The following is a 24576-nucleotide window of genomic DNA, read 5'->3' as shown; positions in this document are numbered from 1 at the left end:
TATTTTTAGAAAAAACTCATTTTGTCCTTGTTATTGGATAATGAAGAGTGAATTATTCATTGTCATTTTAAAACACAAAGGTCATTAAAGGAAAATAAATAGAAAAAAAAACATTGAATCATTATTATGATTATAGTAACAGAAATGCTATTTTATATATATATATATATATATATATATATATATATATATATATATATATATATATATATATATATATATATATATATATATATATATATATATATATATATATAACCTTATTCGGTCAGTGAAAAGTCTACAAACAATACACGGTACATTGGATTAAACGGCAATTTTTATTTTATTTTTTCTGAAAGTGGCAACATCTTCAAAAGTATAGGCCAAACTCAGTGAGTATTTTTGAAGGCGATAAAAAATAGAGTTTTCTTAGCATCAGATGGTGTCCAAGAAAATAACAATTCATTTAAGAAAATTACGTGACAAAGTGAGTTACAACTTACAAGGTAGAATTAAATCTATAAAGGTTCAGCTTCGAAATTGATATATTTCTATTCTTATTTCATTAATTTTAATTTTTTTTAAAATAATACTGATCAAAATAACGTATCTACATGGAGGGCTTGATAGACATGCCACACCAATGTTTGATAAAATGTCAAGTTCATATTGTTAAATTGTCAAGAATGCTACTAACATATCTAGATAACCTGTTAACACAGACATAAATTCCCTTGCATTGAAAATTCTTTCGAATTTTAACACAAGCAACCATATTTTCTCTGCAATGCACAAGTCTTTACACACAATCAGTTGTACAACTTTGTTTAACAAATGGAGGATTTGACAGATTTGACGCAGAACCAAAACAGTAATGTCCATAATTATTTGACAAGGAAACCCTTTCTTTTCCTAAAGTAAACAATTTACATTAAACGCAACTTGAAGCTCTATTTCCACTTGCAGGCCTTCTTTTTTCAAATATTGTGGAGGAGGGAATCAATTTATGGAGAAAAAAACGAGGGAAAAGGTAGACACAGTCAGAAATAGTTAATTTTCAACTATTGACAAAGCATTGGAAAATCACCCTTCTGAGCTTGGAGTTGATGTGCATCCTTTTTTCTGATAAGCTGGCATCTGAGATCTGCAAATTTATATGGTTTAATCAATTTTCATTTGTGATCATCCATTGAGAAGATCTGTGGCACCACTTTGTCCCCCTTTCACATTTTCTGTTCTCCAAGAGGAATCCACCTGAGGAAGTTGATACTCATCTGGTTTTAAAGCCAAGGCAAAATCAGGCAATGTTGGTGCTGTTTCCATGATTCTGTAATAAACATTGACAGAAAAACGCATGATTTTATCAGTCATCTACTTCACTTTGCATTAGTCAAAAATCATTACCAACTATGAAATTTCATTTATGCAACAATTTACTGATGCACTAAAGTTTACCTCTCATAGGTATACAGATCACGGTTTACTCGCACCTTGCTTGAAGTATCCTTAGGAATTTTCTCGAAAAGATATTTCATTGTCCCCCAAAGTGGTGGATTTCTGCACCATGACTGCCAGTTAGATGGACCATGAAAAATAATACTACAGCCAAAAATGATTTTCTCTTTTAACAGAACTTCCAAATACGGCATCGCTGTTATTACATGAAGATTTTATTAAATAAAAATGGAGAGACTACACCAAATCCAAGATAAAATTACATCACACTTTGAAAACTACTTTGAACTTCATATACCAGGAAAAAGGCAAAATTTTCAGCACATTAAAAAATTTATCATTAATCAATCCTCTCGCATCCGAAAAAAGTCTTTAATTTTTAGAAGTTTTTACTTTAGAGGATTTAGTATTAGTCTTCTTCGGCCTACTCTTATTAGGTTTTCTTGTAGTTTGAAAGATGGATGAATCAGCACCCTGGCATGACATCTCAATGATTAGGTTCAGCTCGTAGACAACTTGACGATTGATGATGTGGAATTCGAACACACTCATTCAAAAAAATGGGATAAACATGGTTAAGGATGGTAACACTTTATATATTAGACACGTGACTTGTGATTTAAACATCGACTAAAAATTAGTATAACTCTTTTTTCTGAAGATAACATAACATAACAGCATAAAAACAAATCAGTTTGTTTAAGGGAATATTATGAATAACCTTGATAATGGTGGTGCTGCATGAAATGTTTCACACAGCTTCTTACTTTCTTTGAAATACTCATCAGCAGCTTGTAAAGCAGCTACGGCCATTCCATGAGATTTCTCCGTGTTTCCCTCATCAAGAATCAATCCATGATAATAATATGCTGCAGCCTATAAATCATTACAATATACATATGAATATTGTTCCTAAATTGTGCATGAGCATGCTAAAATCAAAAGAAACACCATATATTAAAAGTAGCTGAGCCGTTCAAGGTCTCATTAAGTAAGATTAAGAGCATAAAATATAAGAATAAATCAAATAGCTTCAACTGCATTTATGAGCACAAGGCAGTCAGTAACCACAAAATTCCACTCTAGTTGTACTACTATAAAGAAATTCATAAGAATTAAATAGGAAGATACAAATAACTGTGGATAAAAAACACAAACCTTTGCCTCAACATACTTCCATTTCACAAAGAGACGATGTTTTTCACCCCAACCATTTGCTAGTGGAAGGTTCATAATATTATCTTGAGCCTGCAAAATGAAAAGTGTGAATAAAGTTATGTATGCTGGTAATGATCACATATGCATACTCATACTGGGTATATAGAATTAAAGCAAAGATTTGTCTAAGGGAAAAAATGCTATTGTTTCAGAACGAAGAGAAACATGTTGGAGATCCCATCAGAAATTGGGTATGGAACAGAGAGAATAAAAGATAAATTGAGAATGAACAGTTGCAGGTTAGTTACTTGGCTTTGAAATTCTTTTGGAAAGAAACCAACAAATCTATCAACAGAACAGAAATCATGCAAGAGAACGTACACAATGCAAAACCAGAAAAGGACAACGATATTCAGTCATTTGAATTGATTAAGATTTGTAGAGTTAAAAGAACTTTAATTTATATAGAAAAGGTCACATGCTCAAGTACAAGTTCTAGCATTCTTTACACACCTTATACCCCACCATGGAAAAAAGGAAAAAGAAATTTGTATTAAATGTTCAAAAATAAAATGCACCAGCAATAAAATGACGGTTACCATAACTCCATTAGATATGTCAATGAATATTTGAAATGCATTAATTAGAACAATTGAAAACTTTGCATTTGTACCTGCTGCCAATATTTCACCATCTCACATGCAAGTCTACGCTTCACTGCGAGAGTAGCTTTGGTACTATCAATTGCCATTCCAAGTTGAATATCTACACCCTATTAAAACATAAAAATAAACAAGTATACCCAAAATAGATGTGAGATAAAATGGGTGGGAAAGGTATCTAAATCTATATATTGAACCCCTTCTCCAGTCTTCTATGCAGTGTTGTTAATGTTTTACATGGCATTACCCCCGGTAGCAGAGTCATATATACTCAACTACGGTTTTGAATTACACAAATTCTTAAATGGAAAAATGCATCTATAGATCTATAAATTTTAATCTAATATGCTAATTAATACAAAACCCAAAGCAATTTACACAATGAATTCAATTGAAATGATAGCAACCCTCATGGATTTACACAATGATTGTAATCACAAATCACAATGTCCCCCTTTTTGTCCCTTGTTAGCTTTAAATTTCACCCTCAATTCATAAAATTTTTATTTTATAATTTATATATCAATGGACCTAAGAGTTGACTTGAAATTTGAGGTAAATACTAAAATGACAAACATTTCTTTCTCAAGCACTTACCACTAGACTAAAAACTATAGTTTATAGTCACACAATAAGAACATAGTGACTTGAACACCATTATTTAATTAAGATTTGGTTTACCTGACCTCCACCACAAAACAATTCATACATCCTGTAACAATATCCCCCTCAACAATTACACCGCTAAAAATCAAACTTTTTTATTGTGACTTGGCTCACCTAACTCTACCATGGGACAATTGATGCAACACACAACAACTAATAAGTTTACTCCTTTATTTTCACCTTTGCCAATTCATTCTCCTAGATTATGGCAACAAAGGCATGAACTAATATACTTAAAAGTCAAACACATGGTTCTCAGATTCAATTACTCAACATAAGAACTTTGACTATTACTCGTCTACAAGCTTAAAATGAAAAAATTTCTATTACTAGCCTTACTATGAGCAAATTTATACATATCCACTTTCAATATTTCTATAAACATTTGTGAAATCTGCTGGACCAAAAACTTTTGAATGGCCCACCTAATGTGGAAGATTAAATTGAAGAATGGTAACAGATTTTAAGTGGAAAAAGCATCTGTAAAGCACAGAATTTTTACTTGAATCTCGATTTGAATGGTGCTCACAGTGTTGGGCAAATGTGCCTTGCTCTAAGCAAGAGCAGATTATCTTGGGCCCATAACCCCTTTTTCTCTGATTACAATGGCAGTTTTATCTTCATAAAAGAAAAGAATAGAAGAATATAGGAAGCATAAAACTAGTCGTATAATATTTGGTCATTAATTCTACTATGTTCTCATTGCATCATCTAATACAACAAGGTTGTTTGTCTTTGTATTCTCTTTACATCAACCATAACAATTCCCGTGACACGCCACTAAAAGCATCATTCACTAAAAGAAAAACTCAAGCATTGTAGCATTGTTATTAAGTCATGCAGTCTAGCAAACTTTAACACAAAGCAAATGATTTGAGCAATTTTATGATACATGACAGCATTATGAAAATAGTAAACATTTATGTACTCTCACCCAATAGCCGAAGCTTCTTGGTTAGTTGGTTTAAAATAAGATATTTGTTGACAATCCCATATTGACTACAGATATACAACTGGATGCAAATTTCACCCTACAAGTCACTTGTGAGATTCAGTTAGGCCGAAAACCCACACTTTATAAGATTCAGTTATGTCATATCACGACACCTGATATTACCCACCCATGTTCAATCCTCGGTGTGACGAAGAGTTTTGTGAGATTAAGTTAAACCTAAAACTCACACTTCCCAAGAATATATAAGGCCTATCCCACCCATGATGATGGTGCACTCACATATGTTAAGTCTAGCAAACTTCACACCTCATAAGTCAAGTTTATGACGTCAAGAATGTGTTAATTCCTTACTTAAGCAAGCTTTGGTGGTTAAGTCAAGCATAGTCCATTCTTAAGGCCAAATTAGTTTATGGGGAAGTATCAAAGTCTTAGTTTGTGACTAAGTAGTCTAGAGTTTGACCAGACATTCCCATATTCTTCTAAATATAAAGCAAATTTCAGTACAAGGTGGACTAGAGTAAGAGATGTAAAAAGTATGAAAAACATTAATGAGTCTCCTTCAAAAAACTTAAACATTTTAAGTAATGGATTTGTAATTTAATATTAGAGCCTATTTGATGTTAGGCTACCATCAAATATCCACTCTTGAAAACTCCACATCCCAAATGTCCAACTTTGTGCATAATGGGAATGTATTAAGATTCCACACCGTCCCAGAAAATGCCCAAAAGACAAAGGATCTTTTATAATGACTTGGACAAACCTTTCTTCTGAGCTATATTTGGGATTGAGTTAGGCCTGGTCCATTTCCGATTTTAAAAGCAAATATATAAATAACTTTGCAAAGCTAATTCCATTAATCATTTCTAGAAAATGCAACATAACTTCGCAAAAGAATGATGGATAAGAAGTTTGGCTCCATAAATATTTATAACATACAAGAAACATCGGTTAATGTAATGGTTATCAATTCATAATTCTTTTACAAGGCAAAAAATATAATACCTGCCCCAATGCTTGCAAACAAAGTGCACGGAGAACTCCTTCTGCAAGGTCTACTGGTAAATTTCTCCTAAAATCAAATTAACAGTGAGAAGAGTGATAAAAAAAATAAAAATGAAGATAGATTACAAAAAACTGTTCAGTCAACTGATTGTATTGCATGTGTACAAACCTGAGCTCGGCAGGCAACTGTGGAAAAACATGCCTTACAGCGCAATCAAGATACCCAGCTGCCTTTAAGAAGATATCAACAGAAGCTCGTCTGCTTTCTGTTAGTAAACAACCAAAAGTTCATACTTCCAAAAGTAATGATATACATAAAGGTAATATGAAGCAGAATCATTAGAAACAGAGTGTTGCAGAACATAAGACAATTAAAAAATTTGTTTCCATTTAATCAGCTACCACAATATATAACCAACATGTGAAAAAAGTTACAGGAAATTTTGTACTATTCTGTCAATAAGATGATGAAATTTCCATGCCACATTATAATAACTGGACATGAACACGAAGAACTGCAATGAATTATTTGAGTCTAAATTCTCTACTGAATTTTTAGGTGTTGTTCTTTGCTGAGTACTAAAAATACATTATGTTGATACTTTAAATATCTTTTTAATATATTTTAAATTTTCAAAATCAATAACCTATTAACCATTAAGATATTTTAAAGGCACAGTAGAGGGACAACACAAAAACTCAACAGAGAATCCAAATTCGAATTATTTACTGCATAGGCAATGAAAAAACAAGACTGAACAAAGAAAGAAAGAGAGAATTATCTTTCTTCAAACTTCAAATAGAAACTGATAAGTACACACTAGTCAATAGAGACTACAGATTCCATATAACCACAAAATCACAAACAAAGCAGAAACATGATTAACTGAAAACCACAAGATATTAAACAGGCGTTTCCAATTGGAATTATTTTTATCCAATGTATTTTGGTTGTTTGATGTAAAAACAATAAGATTACCAGCCAAGTTACAAGGAATATGTCGACATGTGCAAAAAAAATCTCAATACTCACCTTCTGATACTTTAGGCTGATGACCATCAGTGGACATTCTGGGAAGAAGTAATAAATTGGCCTGTGATAATGATAGTGTAGCCATCAAGTGCAAAACTGACAACACTTCATACCAGGCATTTGACATGGCTGTTTCCTGGAAAAATGCAGTTGCATCAACAAACAAACAAAAAATGGAGCAGATAGAAAATTATCAGCATTATATTGTATACAGATACAGATAAACACACAAATCAAAGCAGAAACACATGAACTAAAAACGTAGGAATTACCTCTGCATCATCCTCTTGATTCACCCAAGCAAATTGTATTTTGTATTGTAAATGGCTTCCTGCACAATAAAGATAAGCTATTAATCAGAACAAGTTGTGGAGAGAACATTCATCAAGTATGAATAGGCTAAAACATGTTTTACCATTTTCGACTAATCCTAAAAGTACTGGCAAGTAGTCTTCAAGAGCCTGCTGAAGATCAGCCAGTGTTGAACCTCCTGAGTATGAAATTGTGTGATGCATCATTAAATTTGAGCTACTCATTCACTATAAAAATGATTCATCCTTGCTAGTACTAACCATGTTGGGTGGCACTTTTCCTTTTTGTTCTCGTAATTGTAGGCCCTTCTTGACCAGCCATTACGACTATACGAGTTCTAAGCGCAGACAAGCGTTCCACTATATTCTTGGACAAGTAATCACCAAGTGACTGGGCAAAATCAACAGGTTTAGGAATTCTTAGACCGGGAACATACACAGAAACCTCCCCGATACTCCCTGGTCTTCTTCTATTTCCACTAGAATCCTTTGGAGTGGAGACGAAGCAGCCCATATCCTGAGTACTAGACCAGCTGATACAAGGAAGACACAGTGAATCACCACCAAAAATTTAGTGTCTCTGTGCACACAACGAGTTTCTATTGTCTCTGACATTAAGACACACAGAGATACAAGTATCACAGTCTCAGATATATTCTAGAAACAAAGATGACTATTCATCAATGAAAGTTCAAAAAGCTTAGACAAAACTCAAAACTTAGAGGTAAACTAACAGTAAAAAGCCACTAACATGAGTAATTAAATGTCAACCAACAAAGAAGTGGTAGTAGGTTACTCACGAGCGGCAATACATTTTAAGTTGTACCGGAGCTCTCCAATATTATTTTAAAACTGACATGTACTTTATTTGACAGCATTCAGTTTTTTTATTAGGCCATTTCAGCAGCATTAATGATTCTCGTTTCTTTATTTATTTTCCTCATTCCATAATCTTAAACTCGTAATTAAAAATAAGCACAAAGGATTTATCCAACTAACCTTGTCGTTTGCCCTGGCAGTTCACTCTTCACTGGTCAGGTCAAAAGTTCTGCTATTCTCTGTTCCAAAAATTCACAGGGCCAAACGTGAGGCTGAGGAAAAAAATACAGACATAAAAGCAACTAGATCACAAGAACGGCCTGAGACATGACAAGTGTGGTCCGTGCCAATTCTCGATTGGGATGACAAGGGAAAGGTTTCAAAAGATTGCAATAGGCATGTATAGTGAATTGGTGATAGTAAAACTAAAGGTAACACTCTCCCCGTGCACCCCGTTACACCAACAACACAAACCCAACATAAGCAACAACCCGCATGAGAAATTCCTCAGGGTAAATAAACTTCAAGGAAAAGGTTTCGGCTCATGAAATTGGAGGAGATAGCAGGAGAAAAGTTAGCAAAAAATGAGAATCATGACTTGTGAGTAAAGTGTTCCCAAAGAAATCCAAACAAGCTACAATTGCAGAAACGCAAAGGAACATTGACATTTTTTATATCTCTTTCTTGCACTAATCGATGTCCTGTCACAGCTTCACACCACTGTCACTAAAGCCACCGGTAAATCAGGAAAACAGTAATGAGAAAAATAAAAGCTCCAGAGATCGAAACCGAAGGTTGAAATTCGAAACTTTTTTAAACTAACGAGAAAAATGCACCATTGTGTTAATGAAAATCACACAAAACCTTGGTTTCAGAATTTGTATTAACACCACACCTACCCCCCACCCCAAAAAAAAACTTCGTCCGAATTCATTCCAACACATAAGTTGAACTGATTTTCCAACATGATACAGTAATCCCCGACCCAGAAAAAAGCACTTGTTTCAACAAACTCCCCACCTCTATTCATCATTTCAGAAGAAAAAAAGATCCACCTTGATATCTTATTCAAAATCGCATGCTGCTGATGAGTCTTACCATGAACAACTACAGTGGCATGAATTGGGCAAAGCAGAGTGACACACCCAATTGCAATCCAATTGAGAATCAAAGGAACCCTAAAAAAGCAGAGAACTTTAGAGGTGCCCAGAAGCAGAAATTAAACTTGAAAAGAATGTGATCCTTAGCGATTCCTTCAGAGAGACGAACAGAGACAAAGACAGATACAGAGACAGAGACAGAGTCTTCTTCTATCTTTGAGAACAAAATTACAAATATATTTTAATTATTGTGGAACATTGGGATATTGCTTGTTTTTATTCATGCATACCAATAACATAATAAGAATATGATATATGTGTGTCTGTACGACACTGCCTACAATGTTGTAAGTTGTAAGCAGCCACAACTAGAAAATGGTATTAGCATTAACATTAGAATTAGCATTAGGTGGCTTTATATATTATGCTTAATTACTGAGATTAATATATTACTTCCAATTGCGTTTAAATGGCGCACATTTTTCAAAACCACTCTTTTCCAAGCATCGTTGATTCTCAGTTCTACTTTGTGCTGTGCCAAGCTGGTTTTACTCCTTCCTTTTTTTCTTCCCCCTTTTTTTTTCTATTGTACCTACCTTTTTATATTAGCGTGTGTCTTAAGATTTAAACTGAAAGACGAAAATGATTAGAATAAAATAAAATAGTTATATGATTTTTTTAAAATTATAAAATACTTTTATATTTTTAAATAATAAATTGTTTGATTTTGTCCTGAATGAGTGGCAAGTGACCACACTGGCAATTCCTACAGTATACACACAAAGGGATTGATTGCTTGCCGTCTCAGTCTTTTTTCTTTTTTTTCCCTTCTAGAAATAAATATTAAATATTAAATAATTAATATAAAAATTACAAGTGGGTATTACATAGGAAGATTAGGTCTGCAGAAATTTGAACTGCATGCAAGTGTGAGGTCATCACAAAACAAAGAGCAACCCTCGTTTATTTCCAATACCCAATTTATTTATTTTTTTTCATTTTTTCAACATGGCTTGCTATTTTCTTCTCCAATGGTATTATTAAGTTAAACTATAAACTTGTGATAATTCTGATATAATTTGCGAAAATTAGTTTGTAAAATTTTGTTAAAGTTTCTGAATTGTACCATGTTTTAGATGGTTCAAATTCAATGGTTTGAGATTGTTTCATTATTCAAGTATATGTGGTTTTATTATTATGTCTCTCTTTAAAGTATGTATATAGTTTGTGTTCTTTAGATATTAATTTTCTCTTCTAAAGAGTTCATTTATGTGATTTTTATAACTAATGAAAGTATTGTTCACTTTTCTGCTCAATTAGGTTAAACTTGACCCTCGGAAGTGAGTTACATACACTATATAAGTATGACCTTTATTGATAGTTTTATTTACTTAAGATTTTTAAGTTTAATTGTACAACAGAATATTAGTAGTTGAGGAAAAGTTTATGGAAAAAGAAATTCGTTATTGTAATTTTAATTCCCATTGTGAATTTATATCATAAATTGAAGTTTGTTCGTATTTTAATTGAACTATTTTAATTTTAATTTGTGTGTAAATCCTTATGTATTTCTTCCTTCATTTTTTTTAGAATTTGTCTATTGTCGTCTGTGGCAGGCAGTGTGAAGTGTGTTTCTTTGAACTATTCCACAATGTTGATTCTTATGTTTAATTTTTATGAATAAAATAATAAAATTAACCAGTTTGGTGTTTGAAATAAATGGTAAAATAATTTTAAATTTGAGTGGTCAAATTTTTAACTGACATGTATTGTGAAAAACTGAAATTAAAAAAGTTGACACCGGGCAATCCACATTAATAAATTAACACGTGAATCATTTCTAAATTGTTAGATTCAAAATTACGATGATGAATGCTGAAGCTTTAAGCCATAGCAAGTCCCGTTAATCCTTAAATACTGTTTCAATTTGAGTTTATAAATGTTTTTCCAGAAATAAATAAATATTATAGTACTTTCTTCTACTCCAAAATTTGTCGTCCTTATTTTAAGAATTAAATTATAAATTTAATTTAATTTTATAAAATTAGTTCATACTAGACTAATATTTATTTGTATATTATAATTTAATCTTATTTTTAGTTGATGTATAATGTATAATATAATTTTTTACACTAAAATATATACATTTTGAGTATAAAATTAAAAATTAATGAACAGTTTGATAGTAAACTGATAATAAGTTACATGATAAGTTCAATAATTAAAATAAATTTTATATGACTTTAATATCATATTATCATCTGAATTTAAACGATCTTTCATAAGTCACTTATATTATGATGTTCGTACTATAATTAATTTTCCACTTATATACTATAATTTGAATTTATTTTTAATAAATATGAGATTTTCAAAATATATATATATATATATATATTTTATACTCACTGAATTATAAAAAAAAAAGTTGAATAATGATATCAAAATTGTCAAACCAGGTTATAAAAAATTGTTTGAAGTTATATAAAGATTTGTGAAAACAACGTATTAATTCAAAAGATTAGATTCTCCTCGAAGAACTAAACTTAAATTGTTCTATATAAATAATTTTTATATATAAGTCACCGTTAAAAAAAAAACATTTTTCATAGATAAAAAAAGTTAAAGATTGAATAACAACTTAATTGTCACATAAATAACATTTGAATGGCATGTCCAGTTTACAATTTTTTAATTTTAATACTCTTGTCACTCACATGTAAAAACACGCAATAAACATGATAATTAATAAAGAATACATACATAATAAAGTGTTTTATTTATAATATTTTAATAGGTATTTGATGAAAATAGATTAGTTATGTTCATATTAGTATTCTTTATCCTATTTAAGTATAGTAATTTTATTTAGATGAATATTTTGAGATTATCTAGTTCTATGCAGTACATGTATTTTCTCGAGCCTTCTTTTTCCTTAATAAAGTATTTCCCTTCTTTTTTGCTTACGTATTTAGTTTTGGAATATATACAATTAGGGATGACAATGGGTGGGGCAAGGGTGAGTTTTACTATCCCATATTCATTTTCGTAGAAAAATTCATCTTCATCTTCAAATTCAGTGGGTATCAAATTTTTTTCCCATCCACATCTCCACCAGATAATGGGTATAATCTCGTACCCATACTCATACCCATTTTTTTACTACTTCAATATTAATTTTAATTAATTTTTATAAAATAATAAAAAATTACGGTAAAGGAAACATAATATTATCAAATATAGGAAGATAGTTGTTTCTTTGATATCAAAAACTTTGAAATAAATTATAATTGTTTACATTTTATATTAGAATACCAAATAAAATTTCATGAAAACCAAAACATTTATTAAATCTGCAAACTGCAAAAACCTAGTTGATACAATTTAAAAATATTTAAAAGATATATATAAAAGGAAAACAAATATTCAAATTAAAAATATTTTAAATCTTTGTTTACTTCAATTTTTAAAATTTTAATGAATCTTTTTTTTATACACTAATGAAAGTTATAATACATCACTTGATTAAAATGACGCAAAGAACAAATAATAAACATAATAATAAAATTTTATAAATCTTATACCTTTTGAACTTCAATGTATGTTGGATGGTGGTAAAAAAAAATTCATGACAATTACATTAAATTTTTATATTATACTAAATAAACATTATTTATATAATTATAGTGAAAAATTACAGTATGATTGATAATGAGTTAGAAAATAAAAATAATTAGATAAAATATATCGAAATAATATTGTACATGATTAAAATAAACAACAAATAAAAATATTAAAAATTTAACAAATGTGTGTCTTAGAAACAATTTTAGAAATTATCGAAAGAAATCATACAAAGAAAAACAAATGTATAAGTAAGGGTATGATAAGATCAAAAATACCTTAGAGATCTAAGAAAACTTTTCAAATATCCGTATATACTCAATGGTTAAGAAATAACGAAAATTGTTTTAGCGAAACAAAAGTTCTTCAAATGAAACAAAAACTAATAACAATAAGTAAAGAATTTTTTTTATATATATTACCTAGTAAATGAAATGTTTATGTTATTAAACACTTAAATTGAGAGTATTAAACATTCTCATGTGAAAGGAAAATACACAATATATAAAAATATTAAAAAATAATAAAAATATTCAAATGTGAGACATAATTTTTTTTTAATTGACATACATCATTTTAACATAATTACATAAAGGTTACGATAAAATGAAAAATATATTGGAGATGCGAATGAGTTTAATGATAAACCAAATAATTAGAAGAAATAAAAAATAGAATATATATATATATATATATATATATATATATATATATATATATATATATATATATATATATATATATATATATATGGTTACTTAATTAATTATGAATATTTTAATAATTTAAATGGAGACGGAAATATGTTGGGGACATGTATTATGGCAGGGATATATACATCCCCATATCTAATTGAAAAAGTTAGAGATTTCCCATACTCATACACATACACAGTCAATGTGGGGATTATCCGTTAAAATAGGGACAAGTTCGGATAATACCCACGAAGACAGATTTATTTGCCATTTAGGTACAATTAATCTTCTTTTATGAACGTTGGTACCTCAGCATCACTTTTAGACATATTATCATTTGAGAAAAAAAAAATTCCAATTCTGTACTAAGGCTAAAATATTTCCAATTTGATATATATATATATATATATATATATATATATATATATATAAAATCTTTTACAGGTGAATTTGTAAAGTAGAAAATATCCATTTTAAATTGAAATCAATTAAGAATAAAAAATATTTTCACAAAATGCACTTTTAGTTTCTGACGTAGTACAACATCACATCAGTCCTTAATTAAGCTTAATGTTCATTGATTTGTATTTTTGGGTAAACCTTGTTTCCTTTTCTCGACCAATATTTTAACTAATTTAGATAGATGTTGGCCTTTTCAAATTATAAAAAATCTAGTTTAAATCATTTCAACCCGTATTAAATTTGGACAGATAAAAAACTAAACTAAACTAAACTCAGGTATTAATCCATTTAAACGGTAGCTAACAGAATAAATCAGAATAATCGTCGAGTCCGTCAGCGTCGTCCTATACGTCCGGGTCGTCAGGCCCGTCCAAGTCGTCGGGCTTGTTTGGGTCATCCAGACCGTTGGTGTCATTGGGTTCGTCTGGATCGTCGGGCCCAACAGTTTGGAAGGGTCCGTCCGGGTCGTCGGGTTCGTCCGAGTCATTGGGCTCGTCCCGGTCGTTGGGCCCGTCCCGGTCGTTGGGCCTGTCCCGGTCATTGGGCCCGTCCCAGTCGCTAGGCCCGTCTGGGTCGTTAGGCCCATCCGAGTTATCGGGCTCGTCTGGATCGTCGGGCCCGTCTGGGTCATTGGACCTGTTTGGGTCATCGGACCCGTTTGGATCGTCAAGCCCGTCTGGGTCGTATAGAATGTGAGGTTGAGTGAGAAGAATTTCAAATTCCACCTATTTTGAGGGTATTTGAATTTCTACCAATTTAACTAGTTGAAATCTTTCAAAAAAATGCTTGCATTTGAAATATTTTTTAATTTCTCTATCCAAACAAAATATTTCATTACAAAGAAATCTAAATTCTTCAAAAAAATAAATTACTTCATTAAAATACTCTATCCAAACATACTCTAAGATAATTTGTACAATACTCTAATCTAGTTATTCCTACAACAAGACTCAAATTGATCTATAATTATAAGTCTATACATTTTTTAATTAAGTGAGTCATTCCGTTTAAACAATTAACCTATGATAGGATTTGATTGAATTTAATTTTTTTAGCTTATTAATAAGTAAATCAGGTTAAATTTATTCCCTAAATAACTAATTCGTAAATGATAAATTTATTCCCTAAATAACTAATTCGTAAATGATAAATTTATTCCCTAAATAACCAATTCGTAAATGATTGGGCGCATAACCCGTTTTAATTGTTCTATTAATTGTTGTATGCTTAACCAATAATATAAAAATAACAAGAATCTTAGCGATACACTATATTTTGTTTTTAGAAAAGCAAGATAAAAGACATAAAACATTATTGTTAAGAAGTAGATCGGTTGTTTTGGTCGGATTATAGATCCTTGAGAAGATGAAAGAGTGTGAAGTTATAATTAGTAATGTGGTGTACCTGGCTATTTCCTTTTATGTTAGATGACGTGCCTTGATAGAAATGACATTGTGGATTTCCTTATATGTGATGATCCAATGAACAATGACGATAACTCTTAACAAGAATCCTGTAACTTTTTGCAACCACCACCCAAGCACTTACACTTTGGTGCAAGTTACATGTATCTTCTCACTTCATCAATAGTGATTCACTAAGATACCAACTGAAAATGCATGTATGAATCAAAATTGAAAAAGGGAATAAAGAAATCAGTGAGTGATGTAGGTGAATGTAGAGTTTCCCAAACCACACTTATTTGCGTCTTTCTTCCTAACTTTCCCTTTTATCATTCTTGCAATGTCATCCGTCAAACAATTTCATTAGTACATTTATATCATTGTTTATGTTAAGAAATATTTATATTTCGTGTTCCAACTTACGAATGGTGAGAAAGGATATAAAAAAATTTGTACTTAAGGGTATCTGCGGATAAAATCCGCAACAAGTAGGAAATAGATATTCAAAATGGATATATGCGGTAACAGGTACGGACATTTTTTATACCCGCTTGTTAACGGGGCGGATACGGATATTATAGTATCCATACTCGTGGATACTCATACCCGCTATACTCTAATTTAAATTAAAAAATGTATATTAAAACATTAACACATTGATTTTGAATTTATTATTTTTTTTATCGACTGATTTTAAATAAATCTACATTTATTTGTAAATTGTTATTCTACATGATTTAAATGAGTCATTTTCACTTTATTTGAAATTTATAAATGTTATGTATTGTATTTCTATTTGAATTATGATTATAATTTATTATTAAATATTAAATTTTTCTTTTGCAAATACCTACGGATACCCGTAGATACTCGTGGATATTAAAAAATATGAAAATATGCGGATACCCGCATAACGAATACTTGCACAAATATAGATACTACGAGGTGAATATTTATCTAGCGGATAAGGTACGAGAGAACTATTACCTGTGTCCTACCCGTCCCGTTGACATCCATAATTGTGAAAAAAGAAAACCCGAGAAAAATATTTATATATATCATTCAAGTATGCTATTTTTTACATAATATTACATGTTATATATATTTTTTATTTAGTATGGATTAAGAAAATAATAAAATTAAAATATTTTTTGTGTATTGTTTTATGTTTTCCTTTTTTAATTCTTAATAAATGTTTAGATTTTCGACTTTTAAAATATCAAATTATTTCTTTAGAAAAATATGATTGTGGGTTTAATTTCAATCTAATTACGTATATTTAAATTAGATTTACATCTTACTAACTTATAACACCAATATCGTATGAAACATGAAAGATTATAATAAAAATTTATTCTAAAAAATATTTGTAGAAAATATGTGATAGTTTTAAATTATTTTAGATCTAAAGCAATTTTTCAAAAGATACTAATTTTAAAATTGAGATTTCAGTTTAATCATTTAGATTTAAATTTATGTTTTTTAAATATGATTCTGATTTATTTATTTTTTTAATTTAGATTAAATTTGAATCGGAATTTTAAAATTTCAATTCACGCTCACCGTAATAACTGTAGTTTACTTTATGCAATATTTTGGATAAATATTTACTTATATAATTAATTTATACTAAATAAATATTTTTAAATTATAATTTTTATTTATATTTCTGATAAATAATTTGTGATATAAATAAAAAATGTTAGTAATTCATTAGCATTTTCTATATTAGTACATAATTTTCCGTGTATGTGTAGATATTGTATAAGAAAGTATACTGTAGCGAACTTTTAAAGCATGCATAACTGTCTGTGTAGATTAGGTTCTTAATAATAACAAAAGAAAAGAAAAATGTTGGAGTTAATTTTAGTAAGTGAAAAAGAAACAGAAACACGTTCAGATTTGTGTTTGTTTTTGGTTACAGGATAGTTATTATGTTGGAAGACAGAAAATAACGTGGTCTTGTGACGAGAATCCATGGAGTGGGAGCCAAATATTTGCTTTTGAAATGTAATTTTTGGTCGATCTTCAAACATTGTTCTTATTCGAAGGGTGAAGAGTGATTGAAGTTGATGTATATAATAATATAACAAGATATAAGATTGTTGTGTTGCTGTTTCGTCACCGACTAATCATGTACCATCGCCGTCCAAGAATGCAAAATGTTCCACGTGACCACCGTGACGTCACCGTAGCCCCTCGTGATGTCATCACGGCGCCGTAACCGTAGCCGGTGGCGACCACCACACACCACGACCAAGGTTTGAATTTGGAACCAGTGTCTGCGCGACGCGTGGATGAGAGAGTTGTTAAGGTAACGAGTGAATGAATGGTGGGAAACTCTGACACGTACGTAAAAGGGAACCATTGATTTAAAAGTGGAAAAAGGATCTAACGGTTTAAAATTTAGGGAGACTGAGCAGCTAACTAACTCGAAAGTTGTTGTTTGGTGTATAATAGTTTGTTGAAAGTTGGAGAGTAGTGAAGATTGTGGTGACTCGTTGAAGGGCCGGCCCAATGGACTTTAATAACTTATCCCACGACCACTTTTATTCGGCAGAGTGAGGGAAATTGTTTGATGCACCTCCCTTTTTTTCTTTCTGATGCAGTAAAGGAGAGAATTATAGTCTCGTTGTATTGGCATGGAGTGCAAATAGTAATAATGGAATCCAAAAAGAAAAAGCCTCAAATGCTTAAAACAGTAACGTAGAATTAAACTGGAATTCTAAGGTCAAAACTCTGAACCCAACAACCATTCACGTCATTCATCACTCACATAAGTTCAATAACTTATTTAATATTTTTCTTTTAAGAATGTAAAAAGTATTTATAGGATGATAAATAGGAAAAACACAGGATTTCCAACACATTATTATGGTTAATGTTACTAGGTTTTTGTGGTGGGAAAGTTAGATATGGTGAATCTGACAGGTTGGAATCGCCGCCACTGGTTTTCTACGAAGCCTACTCCTATAAGGTACAGTGTATTCAATTATTTGTGGGCATTTTGGGTCTACTGTTTGATGTTGAGTGAATGGTAGCGTCACATGCGTTCTTGGTGATGTGAGAAGTGCGTTTAGAAAAATGTTGATATTGTTGGTTGATGAAGGTTACATGGGGAATTGTGGAATTTTGAAGGGAAAAAGATGCAGAGGTAGGGCCATAGCATACGTTATAAGTAGTGAGGGTTGGCATGATGGGAATGTGGACAGTGGGTACTGCTTCTCCTAGTATCACAGACATATATACCTGCGCCATGTGATTGGTCACATACAAAAATTACTAAGCATGTGAAGTTTTGTGGGATGTACCCTATTCCATGGCCCATACACCAACACAATCACTCTCCACACTTCTAACAGGGCCTCCAAACAACAAAATTTTTTCTCTACCAATCCTTCTTCTCATCTTCATTATCTTTTTTTTTTTTTTCTTGTCCTTCCCGTCTTCTTGCATACTAACACTTTACTAATACTTGTCTAAGGAAGAGTTCTTTCAAGGTAAGCATATTCCATTAAGAATAACACACAGCAGTACAAGTTGATGGTTAGTCTTGGTGTCCAACTCATACGATTAGTGTTTCTACATCAAAAGTGTTTCTGGCAAGGGTTCTAGGTAAGTGTGTCACGTTAAGAAAAACGACACTATGAGAAGAGATACTCGAATACTTTTGCCGGAGGGGGAATATACCAATGTGGTAAAAGGAACTCATCCTTGAGGGAGAGATTGTTGGAAATCCAAATGTGAGTCTAAGTCTCACATTGGGTAGATACGAGAAAGTAGAGCACCATATAAGAATAAAGACCCATAAACTCATTGTCTTAAGGTTTTGAGTTGAAAATTGTGTTAATGTCTTATGTAGTTGGACTCAGGTCTTATTGATGTTGTATCTTTCCAGTAAACCTCCTCCTTCGAAAAACCCAACAGCACCATAAGAAAATTAAGATAATGGATATAAACACACCTTATCAATTCTAACCATGCGAGATTCATCTTGAACCCTCACATATGTGACAGTAACAGTACAACAAAAATGTTTAATTTATAACCAATTTGAGTGATAAAAAATAATTAATTATTATAGTGACTAATTTAGATATTAATTTATAAACTAAAAAATATTGGTAACTAAGATAATTTATAGATTGGTCATTATAGTGAATTGATTTCTAATTGTCACTAACATTATCTACCAAAAAATTGATCTCTAAATTTGTATCTAAATTAATTATTAATGGAGCAAATTTAGTGACTAATTTTTTTTTTGTAACTAATGTTAGTGATCTATATTTAGAAACCAATTTATTATAATGACCAATTTAGAAACTATTTTAGTTGTCAATAATTTATAATTTACAATTTATTATTTAAATTGATCGTGTCTAAATAATTTTTATTCCCAAAATTGGTAATCAATTAAACATTTTGTTTTAATATAATGTTCCATTTAAGATTATTTTGTAACGATATCGAAAGTAATTTTACTTTAAAGGAGTTATTTTAATATTGTTTGCAATCATTATTAAAATAACTTTGTTAGATTTTATACAAAATTTACAATTAAATATTTATTTATAGATACTACACTAAGCAATAATAACTTATTTCTCCTCTAATATATTAAAATCCATATTTCAAAAGTGAAATTTAACTTGTTCTTAGAAAAGTTAATTTTATTAATTGTCAGAAAAGGTACACAAAATTTGGTAAGTTGAAAATAAATACTTAATGACAAAGTTTTACATAATTGTTGATACATAAAAGTGCAGATTTAAATCACCTAATACTTTTAAATACAAAAAGAGTATTAATAGCACACACACGTTATCTCTGGTTATTATTTTCATTAATTGTACACCAATTAGTCAACTTTAAACGATACATAAATATTTTATAATAATAATTTTCAATAAATATAAATTTAAAAATATTTTTCAAGAGTCACTAAAATAAATTATATTAATTCGAAACGAAACAAACATATAAATTTACTTTACTTTAACAAGCCTTGTACATTGCGATTGATTAATGCAAATTCATTTCAAGTACTTTTTCTTTCTTTCACCGATCAAAAATCACGTGCACCAAAGGTTTTCATTTCCACTTAACAATTCGAATGATTTCTTAAAGAATTACGAAAAATAAAAAAAAAATTATTCAAACAACATTCCAAATAATTTATAATAAAAGAATTACGAAAAAAATAAAAAAATTATAAAAAGTTATCGTTGATTCCAATTCCACATTTTCATGGACGCATCCTACCATGTCTGAATTGGGCAGAGATGACGTGTTAGTGTTGACCAGTAGGTTTTGAGTGTACCAAAGTTCCACATTCTCTTAATTTCGCAGATTTTCAATTAAAGATTTTTAATTTAAATTTAGGTTAAAATCACAATATATATACACACATAAATATGTATATATTTTGTACAACGTTTAAGTCTAAAATATAAGATTTGACATAAAAGACTTAACTTAATTGGTCTTGAGAAACTACTAATCTACTGTTAAGATTGTGTTGGTAATAAAAAATGAGTAACCTATACCAGGTTATGGATATAGACATATTTAGCATCATTTAATTAGAATAAACAAAAAAAATCAGAGAAAGTAACAAAATCGTATATTATGGACGTTGATTGATTCTGGAATAGGACAATGGAGGCTAATGAAGCATATAGTTGAAAAATATGGTTATGATTAGTGCATTTTGTTTAGTTAATTATTTAAAGTGAATAAATAAAAATTGGAATAATAATAGTAATTAAAAATGTTAAAGTGGGAAAAGGTTTGAAAAAAAAGAAAAAATGATGATGAAAATGTAGAGAGTGGGAAAGACGGTCCTTTTGGGTAGCACCAAAGTCAATTAACATCATCATTCCTTCCCACCTAATGCCTACAAAACCTACCCACTCACTCACTCACATTTCTATTTCTATTTTTATTTCTTTTCCTCCCAAATTCTTGTGTATTAACTTAATAAAAATAAAAAATAAAAATCGAGTATGTTAATATCGAATAATTTGTTTGAATATTAACAAATATTAATTATCTGAATATCACAAAAAATTTACATTGAATATAACATTTCCATAATGGATTAATTATTTGAATCACCGATCATAATGAACTAAATGTTGTAATATCTCAAACCGGATAAATAAAAATACAATATATATTGTTAAAATAAGTTGTAAACTGGTTCTTTTATTTTTTTTTCAAGAGAGTTAAAGATATGATTTTTCTAATAATATATATATATATATATATATATATATGTTGGCAGAGTGTCGGAAGCGAAGTGTGTCGATTTTGGAATATAAACAAATAAAAAATGTTACGAGGTTGGGCTGCAGCAATCTCCAGTGGTCATATCAAAAAGATTTGTTGCTTAATTATCATATTCTTAATTTTAAATACTAAATTAAGGAATTTACAAAATTGTATGTGTGCACAGGATGACAACGGGACAGGTAGGATACGAGTAATATTTGTCTTTATCCGTATTTATATCCGTCGGATATTCGTTATATAGGTATCCGTCTAGTTTTTTTATATTTGTGGGTATTTATAAAAATATTTTAAAAAATAAATATTTAACCATAACTAGTGCTTAGATCAACAAAACCACTTCCTCCGATTGATTCCTGAAAAACAATCAAATAAAAAATCACTAACAATTCATATTGTAGTTTATTTTTGAATGAAATATTAAAGAAATTACTAATTTCGCCAATGTCCACCCCTTGCAACATTGTATAAAGTTTTATGTTGTTCAATTTTAATCTAGAAGAGCCTGAAAACATAAGAAGTTCATTAAAAATTTATAACAATCACTTAATTAAAATATCTAAGTAAAAGTATTAATTTTATTAGCTTTCATGTTGGTCCATAACCAGTATTTGAGACACATCAATGCCTCCACAGTATCTAGAAGTAATATACTCCGATGTGGGATAAGGATCTGAGCACCATTACTGAATGAAGACTCATAATGTTTTTTACTAATATATATATATATATATATATATATATATATATGTGAGGATATTTGTGTGAATTAAAGTTTAGCGGATACGGGTATCCACGGGTACGGATATTATGATACCGTACCCGCTTCGTTAATATACGAGTATCAAAAACATCCATATCTGCGGGTAGCAGGTATCCATTTTTTATATTTGTTTCCTATCCGTTGCGGATTTTATCCGCAGATACCCGCGATCCGGATTTTTTTGACATCCCTAAATGTGTATTACAATTTAAGTGTTCTAAATGGACAAAGAAAAATAATGAAACATTGTGTTTAAATGATGATAATGAATATAAAATAAAGTAATAATGTATTTAATTATATGGTAGCTGTTATGAATTGAAATTAATAAAAGAGAGAAAAAAAATAGAAAATGAAAAAATATAAAGCAACTTATATATGTATTATTATTGTTAAAAAAAATATTATTTATAGATATAATATATAATTTATAAAAAAAATAAATCAACTAGTTAATACAAATATTTATATAAAAAATAAAAAATAATATAAAATTAATCACATCAATCATATAAGTAATCGTATCAAATCGTATCAAATCACCATTAATTTATATATCAGTAGCCGTATAAAACGGTAAAATACCTTTACTCATAGCCAGATTCTCATGAAAAGTTTTCCTTCCGGATTAGGAATTTATTCTACTTTGTTATTTAATTTATTTTAATAATTTTGTAAATAAATGTTTTTGATAGGTTGGTTTATTTTACTAACTTATAATATTGTTTTAGAGTCTCTTTATTACCTTTCCGAGATAAACTTTTTCGGTACCCTACATAGAGAATATATATCTTTTAATATTTTATAGAAAAAAAGTAATTATGATAAAACATATCACAAATATTATTAAAAATGTGGATAAATATATTATTCTTTTACCTACGGGTTTGAAAAAAGTTTAGATAAATAAGATTTTTTTGTTTTTATCCTGACCTTATAAATAATTCCAAAAGGATATAAAACATCGTATCAGTCTCTAAAACAACAACGTTCTCTAGTATTGTGGAAGCTACCAAAATCAATATTATTTGTGCTTCAAACTTTTTACACATAGGACTGAATGATGAATTTTAATAATAATTTTGGGTTGTTAAAATGATTTTAAAATTTATATATATTATTACTAATTAATAGCGAATCTTAATCCATAATTTTAAAAGACTTAATTATTAAAAAATATTGTAACAAAAAAAAAGTCAATTTACTGGTTATAAAAAACACGTAATAGTTGATATTTTAGTCAAGTTACTAAAAAATATTGTTTTTTTATACAAAAGTAAATTGATTACAATGTAAGAACTTGAAAAAAAAAAACTAACATATAATTATTTAAATTATTATAATTCAAACATTTTGCCCGCATGCAAATAAAATTATTCTATGTACGAGAAAAAGTGAAAACTCGTGTATTAAAAAACTATATTATATAAAATTAATATTTAAATGTTGAATGAGACAAGAAAAACTATTTTCTTCTTTTTTTTTAAAAAAGAAAACAAATGTTAAAAATCAATAAAAAGAACAAAAATGTGTTTTCCACGTTTTTTTCGGTAGAAAATAGAACACACGAAAATATAATGAATGAATTTATATTTTATTATTACAAATATAATGACATGACAAATAAAAAAAGAAAAAATAATTTAATTTTTTCTTTTATTTAATTAATTAGCTGATTTATTTTTATTATATTCAATTTTATGTTATAATGTTTAGTAAAATTGGAAATATATATATATATATATATATATATATATATATATATATATATATATATATATATATATATATATATATATAAATGAAGATTAATTCTTTTTATCTTCCTTCTATTATTGTATTATAGAATCTCATACATTTAACCATACTTTCTTAATTTTTTATGGTTCTTTTTCCTCGTATCATCTCTTATATATGCCATCTCTTGTATATGAAAATCTTATTCATGTATTTCTTTCAATTTTGCGATTGTATTTCTTGGCAAGCTATTTCATTTATGTTATTGTATTTCTTGGCAAGCTATTTCATTTAGTGTTAAAGATGATGGATGAAGATAGATAAACCTTGTTTGATTTAAAGGATTAGAGTTAATTTGTGCAAATGAATTTGAGAAGGCTTTTTGTATTTTTGGGTCTATTGGAAGTGAAATTTGTATAAATGGGTTTCTTCATTTTTTTTTTTGCCAAAAT

The 24576-nt window shown here is 29.4% G+C and overlaps 1 protein-coding gene across 1 annotated transcript; it reads right to left on the bottom strand.

Annotated features, from left to right (window-relative positions):
- Positions 1-695: 695 nt before the first annotated feature.
- Positions 696-9431, bottom strand: LOC114190388 (uncharacterized). The gene is made up of 13 exons (XM_028079245.2): positions 9145-9431; positions 8227-8285; positions 7489-7760; positions 7332-7406; positions 7189-7247; positions 6917-7052; positions 6053-6149; positions 5884-5950; positions 3269-3367; positions 2596-2685; positions 2159-2313; positions 1438-1539; positions 696-1309 (listed from the first exon to the last, which is right to left on the bottom strand). The coding sequence occupies exons 3-13, from the start codon at positions 7739-7741 to the stop codon at positions 1165-1167; spliced, it is 1278 nt and encodes a 425-aa protein (XP_027935046.1). The 5' UTR covers positions 7742-7760; positions 8227-8285; positions 9145-9431; the 3' UTR covers positions 696-1164.
- Positions 9432-24576: the final 15145 nt, after the last annotated feature.

This window comes from Vigna unguiculata, chromosome 7 (genome assembly GCF_037176805.1).
Source record: "Vigna unguiculata cultivar grain cowpea cultivar isolate G323 ecotype 2 chromosome 7, ASM3717680v1, whole genome shotgun sequence".
Classification (NCBI taxonomy): domain Eukaryota; kingdom Viridiplantae; phylum Streptophyta; class Magnoliopsida; order Fabales; family Fabaceae; genus Vigna; species Vigna unguiculata.
This window is presented reverse-complemented; position numbering and strand designations above follow the sequence as displayed.